The 5,902-nt window shown below is 42.1% G+C and overlaps 1 protein-coding gene across 2 annotated transcripts; it reads right to left on the bottom strand.

The window, feature by feature from the left end:
• Nucleotides 1-642: 642 nt before the first annotated feature.
• On the bottom strand, nucleotides 643-3,895 carry LOC121938160. Of its 2 annotated transcripts, XM_042481439.1 has the most exons (3): nucleotides 3,876-3,895; nucleotides 3,110-3,177; nucleotides 643-2,453 (listed from the first exon to the last, which is right to left on the bottom strand). In XM_042481439.1, the coding sequence occupies exon 3, from the start codon at nucleotides 2,449-2,451 to the stop codon at nucleotides 805-807; it is 1,647 nt and encodes a 548-aa protein (XP_042337373.1). In that variant the 5' UTR covers nucleotides 2,452-2,453; nucleotides 3,110-3,177; nucleotides 3,876-3,895; the 3' UTR covers nucleotides 643-804. The 2 variants fall into 2 exon arrangements, with proteins under 2 accessions (XP_042337373.1, XP_042337372.1); XM_042481438.1 differs by lacking the exon at nucleotides 3,876-3,895 and having other exon boundaries at nucleotides 3,110-3,287.
• Nucleotides 3,896-5,902: the final 2,007 nt, after the last annotated feature.

Below are 5,902 nucleotides of genomic sequence, written 5' to 3' on the forward strand. Positions count from 1 at the left end.
GATACTTCTGTAACATACTTTTAAATATGTAATAATTGAAACATTCAATTTTCAAAATTTTTCGACTTCTTAAAAAAAAGAAATCTACAAAGTTCTTGCAGTTTTCAGGATTTCTCTTTCCACGTTGCTCATTGTGTTTTTCCTCGTGTGTTCAAAGGAAATCTGACAGTTTGACTTGTGAAGGACCTCTGAAGGCAGCACAAGGGAACTGCTGTCAATCCAGGTTTTAAAGGGTTAATGAAAATCAAAGAGCTTTTTATTTAGTTTGGGTTTAGGGGGTGTTAGGAGTTTGTTTTGGTTGTGACTCACCAGGCAGCAAATTTATTTAATGATTCTATCAAAAACTGGAAAGTTTAGCAAAACTCGAGCAGCATTCACACGTTTGTTTGGAAATCGGGAAACGAGTCGAGTCTTCAGGAAAAGCTTTACCTCTTTTGTTCCTGATTAAAATTCACAACATTTTCATAAAAAATATATCTCATTGATGATTTTAGTGAATTTTGGCACAGACATTTATTAATATTGCAAGTTTGTGAATTCTTGGTGAGTGTTTGCTGGCTCGGGGTTTAGACATTAAAAAAAAAATTAAACGATCAAAACATTTTCAAAATCATATTAATTTCAGATATAGAAATACTTTTTAAAAAATGATGTTTCACTCCAGAAGTGGAATCAGTGTGTTGGTAATTTTTTATTTTAATTTTTTTTTATTTTAATGCGTTGGACATGAGTCGTCCCAGGTCTCAGGAGTGGGTGAGTTAAGTGAACGCTCTGGACGTGACGATTAAAGGTCAGCTGCGTTTGTTACAGGGCGGGGCACGTGTTGTTAAGGATGGCGTCCAGTTTCGTCTCCATGGCTTTCAGTTTGGCGCTGATGGCGGTGATGTCGGGCACCATGCGGCCGGCATTGATCGCCGGGATGTCTTTGGACTCCAGCTCCGTTTCACATCTGTCTCCATAGTAGTTGTCGGGACACTCGCACAGATGTTCACTGGATTTGCCCAGCCTCTTGCACTCTCCTCTCTCACATTGGTTGGCGGGGCAGGGGTCGACGGTTCGGGAGTAAAAAATGGACATAGAGTAGAGGTTCCTGCTCGACTTACACTGCAAGTACATCAGGCTGTCAGGGGCTTCAAGCCAGTCGTTATCGTTAGTAGCATATGTGCTCTTAACGTACTCTCTGAGGGGAACTCCATGCACCAATATATTGCAGTCCTGGATCTGCTGCAGGATGATCTTGCACGGCGTAAAGTCGGGGGCAAGGAACGGACCAAACGGGGGCGTTTTCATTGGGTTACAGTGTTTCACTGCCTTTATGACTTCGTCTCTGTAAGTCTCCCCTTCTTTGTCAACATAGCTCACAGCGATGGTGATCGGATTCGCTTCGGCTTTAATGACTTCACTGAAGAACACGTGATAGTAATCCTGGTCTGTGTCGGAGTTGAAGACCAGAACCACCCAGTAGTACCAGTAGTACTTCTTATCCAGAAAGTTTTTCACCTCCTCAGCCACGACTCTCTTGTTGCTGGGATCGAGAGCTTTGCCAATCTCCTCCACGTCCTTCTGCAGGTATTGCTGGTAGTTGTTGACGCAGAACTCGATGGCCGAGATCTGAGCACTGGAGACGTTCTTAAACATTTTGGTGTATTGAGCATTGATGCCCGTCTGTTGGAGGCCGATCAGTTTCCAGTAGAGCTGGTTGAGCAACATCCCCTTCCACAGCAGACTGCTGAAGTACAGGTTATATCTGCCAATCTCACGGACATCACATTTAAACTTCTTCCTCAGCAGGAGGTTGAGGTTCCCGCTGAGTGACATGTCGCTGACCGTCAGGTAGTGGTAGAGGTTGGCCACGCTGGCCTCAGTTGCCGTGTTCTCGTAGTATTTGGTGAAAACCTCGGCCAGTCTCAGATTGTTGTCCTCGCTCTCCGTCAACTCGCTGTTCTCACGAAACTCATTGAACTTCTTCCAGGCGTTGAGGATGCGGACCTCGTCCTGAGAGTAGACGCTGGCATAGTTGAACCATTCCACGTCAGTCGCCAGGTTAGAGATCTGGACGGAGAGCGAGTCCAGCTTCTTGTTGACCTCAGCAAAGCCCGCCCTGAGCTCCGTCAGAGGGTTGTCTTGAGGGATGAAGATCAAGACCAGGTTGAGAAAAGAGGAGACCAGACCTGTGATACCGGGCGCCAAGCTGGCCAAGTTGGCGATACTCTTTATCACAGCTGACACGGTCCTTGTGTTACTCTTTCCTACCACGTCTTTGACGACGGCCAGGGATTCCTTCAACATAGTCACAGATGCTGACACTTTCTCTCTGGTGCCGGAAGGCATGTCTCTCCTCACCCTGTGGGGGGCCGAGAGGTCATGTGACCGAGCTGAGGAGGTCGTCCAGTAGAGAAGAAAGATCATTGAAGCCAACACCGCTGAGGCGGAGAGCCGAGAGAACGCCATGACTGCAACACAGACAACATGACATGGAGTCATCTCAGGTCTTTTTTTAAGTCATTTTGTCCCTGTGCTTGTTTTTAGTCTCTGTGAGGTTGTGTCTGCAAACCTAAACTTTTCATCACATATCAGAGGGAGTGTTGTATGTGCAAAGCTTTTAATACGATATCTTACAAAAAGTTCTGCACATATGACTGTAAATCTGAAGACAGCTCGTATATCTTATGAAATGTTATATCCATACAATTGTTTGTATATCTTATGAAAGGTTATGCACATTCAACTGTTTGTATAGCCGATGAAAAGTTAAATAAATATGACAGTTCATACATCTTACAACAGTTGATATATCCTAGAAAAAGTTATCCACATACAGCTGTTTGTACTTATTACGATAGTTCATATAATACAAAAAGTAATGCACATATATCTTATAAAAAAGTTATGCACATACAATAGCTTGTTTGATATTTTACAAAAAGTTATGCGGTAAGATGAACCATTGTTTCATGTCCTCAAACCATCCTCTAGATTTCCTCAGCTGCTCCCTTATTTATTTGACTTTATAGACAAATGTAAGACTGATTTAAAAAATGAAAATGGACTAAAGTGAAAATTTCCTTCAAAGGCTCGGACGTATCAGTGGTGTCAGCATTGTTTGCACCTGTTCTCTGAAGGAGTCACTTCTCTTCTTTACAGCTACAGGTGAAGCCGAATTCTTTCAGGTATTATCTATAATTTAGATAAAGAAAAACTGTAAATGTCCATCATTCAGTTGGGTAACACTTCATAATAATTATCTTTGGAACATTTAAAGTTTATTAAGCTTTTGAAACCTGAGAAAATCGGCCTGATTTACTTGAAAAACATGGAAAGAAGGCGACTTAAAAAGAAACAACCCAGAAATGAGCAAGAAATTAGTAAAAAGTATAAGTATTAAAGAAATGTACCTGAAAAAAAGAAAAAAATAACCAAGAAGTGCTTACATATTATAACAATTCTGTAACATAATTTTAAATGTATAGTTTAAATAATTTAACATATTGTTTTTACCTAGTTCCCTATGAATCTTTTCCTGTTTTTTTGAAAGAAATCAAGCCAACGTTCTCCAGGTTTCAAAGGGTTTTTCGAAGGTAACAAATCAGAAAATTAAAATTAAAATTAGTGATGACTCACTATTAGTTATGCTATAACTTTTTAATCCATTTGTAAAATGTAGACAAACTTTACACAGAAATTTGAAACATTATTTTTAAAAGTTAATATTATTTGGTGCTATAATAAAACTGCAAATGATAATAATAACTTGTTAAAAATAATCTGTCGTGCACGTTTAAACACTGAGTCATGATCAAATCATGTTAATAAACACAGTATTAATTAACCATTTCAGAGCTCCTGTCAGTGTTCAGGAGGATAAAAAGTGGTACCTGAGGTCCGAGGTCTGCACAGCGTTCAGCGGTGGAGTGTAACGTTCACACACACTGCAGCTTTTATACCGTCAGCTTTCCTCCTACAGACGTCACGCTGCGTGTTAACCCTTCATCACCTGACTAAATATGGACAGCAAGCCGGCCGAGGACGCTTTATCTCCTCCATCAAGCTGTTACTCAACCGCAGAGCTGCGAGGACACTTTCAGTCATCACTTTTTCTCGATTGTCATCTACGATTTTTTAACCTCATCATCGTCCCAACACAACTTTATCTACAGCTCTGCTCAGAGACGGACGTCCCACTCTGATACAGGACTGAAGACCTGTCTCCACCAAGTGGTCCGCTTCAGTCCACTTCAGTCTGCTTCAGTCCACTTCAATCCATTGAAATCCGCTTCAGTCAACTTCATGTCCGTTGACATTAGAACAGTTTTTTTGTGTTTCTTATTGTCCCCATTTTTGGTCCCTGTCTGTTGAGGCATGAGGATATAACGGGTGGAGGCCAGAGCGCTGTGGTCTGTGGACAGGTAGGTAGAGAGCCGTCCCTCTGTCGATGGGTCTGTAGAGAGCCGTCCTTTTGTTTAAAGGTCTGTAGGGAACCGTCCCTCTGTCGACAGGTCGATAGAGCTGTCCCTCTGTTTAGGAGTCTGTAGAGAACCGTCCCTCTGCTCAGAGCCGAGTTGCAGCTGCTTTCTCTGTTCAAACATCTTTAAACTTGAACTGTAAAACAAAAGTTTTGTAGTTTAAAGCTTCTGGAATCTGGAAATGTGTCTTGAAACACCAAGAATTCACATTTTCTATCAAAGTTGAGTCTCATGAAGTTTCTACAAAAATCTGAATGTATACATATACAAATAAATGTTCCAGGCCATCAGAAAAGTGAATGTAAAACAGATGATTTTTTGGATAACAGCAATTTTCCAGACTGTGTGGGCAGATCACTGTTTGGTTGGCCTCCTCAGATCCCACCTTTGTCACCTGTCTCTGGCAGAGCACCCAGAGTCGCTCTGACACTCCCAGAGTACGGCGCTCTGGATGACTGAACGGTTAATTCTAACAGCGCTCCACTTTGTGTCGCTGCGGCACTCAGAGTGTTTCTAAACTATTGAAATGAGCGTTGAGAGATTTGTGTTCATCATATTAAATTATTTTTATTTACGTCCCCATTTTCTTTGCTTGTTTTTCTTCTAATTTTAGCTGATTTTCTTGTCCTTTTAAATAATTAATTTCTTGCTAATCGGCTCACTGACTTCTAGTATTTTTGGAGATCAAGCCAAATTACTCTGGTTTGAAAGGGTTAATCATCTCATCAGAGAGACCCACTCCAGCCGTTTGTGTTTTGCTCTGAAGATGTCGACATGCCGCCCTGCTCTGTTCCTCCATGTTCCTCTGAATCAGCGCTGAGGAGGAAGTGAAACAGAGTGACATTTCTGCGGTTTATCAGTAAAGGTTTGAAGCTGCAGACTCACTGATGACCACAGATTAACCCTGACGGCTCTGATGTGCGGAAGAACCGCAGGTTAGAGCTTCAGACTCTCTTTCTTTAACTCTTCTGAAATGAAATGTTCAAACCTCTTCTCTCCTTTAATTTCGACACTGATGAGGTCGCTCGTCTGGATGCGGTGCAGCTCAGGAAATGTTGGGAGAAACAGACAATCATTTCTGAAGCTGTACGATGTTGATACTTATTAGACGTCGTCAGGACTGAACGTTGGGCAGAAGCGATTCTCAGAAAGTTCACGTGAAGTGAGTCCAGCTCTTTGGTCTGAGATCACAGATATCAGACTTGATGTTTTCTCTCCGGCTGTGCTCGCCCTCTGTGTTCCAATCAAACGTAATACACCAAAATTTAGCTCACATAATCATGAAAACGTAATTCATGCATGAGCCACACATTTTGGAAAGCTGCCATCATGTGACCAATGTGCTGACGGGGGTAAAGATGATCCTGTGCGCTCCACTAAGGAGGCAGATCATCGCAGTTTATCGGCCACAAAACACCCACCGGGTCTCTTTCTGAAGT

This window comes from Plectropomus leopardus, unplaced genomic scaffold, assembly GCF_008729295.1.
Source record: "Plectropomus leopardus isolate mb unplaced genomic scaffold, YSFRI_Pleo_2.0 unplaced_scaffold28671, whole genome shotgun sequence".
Classification (NCBI taxonomy): Eukaryota; Metazoa; Chordata; class Actinopteri; order Perciformes; family Serranidae; genus Plectropomus; species Plectropomus leopardus.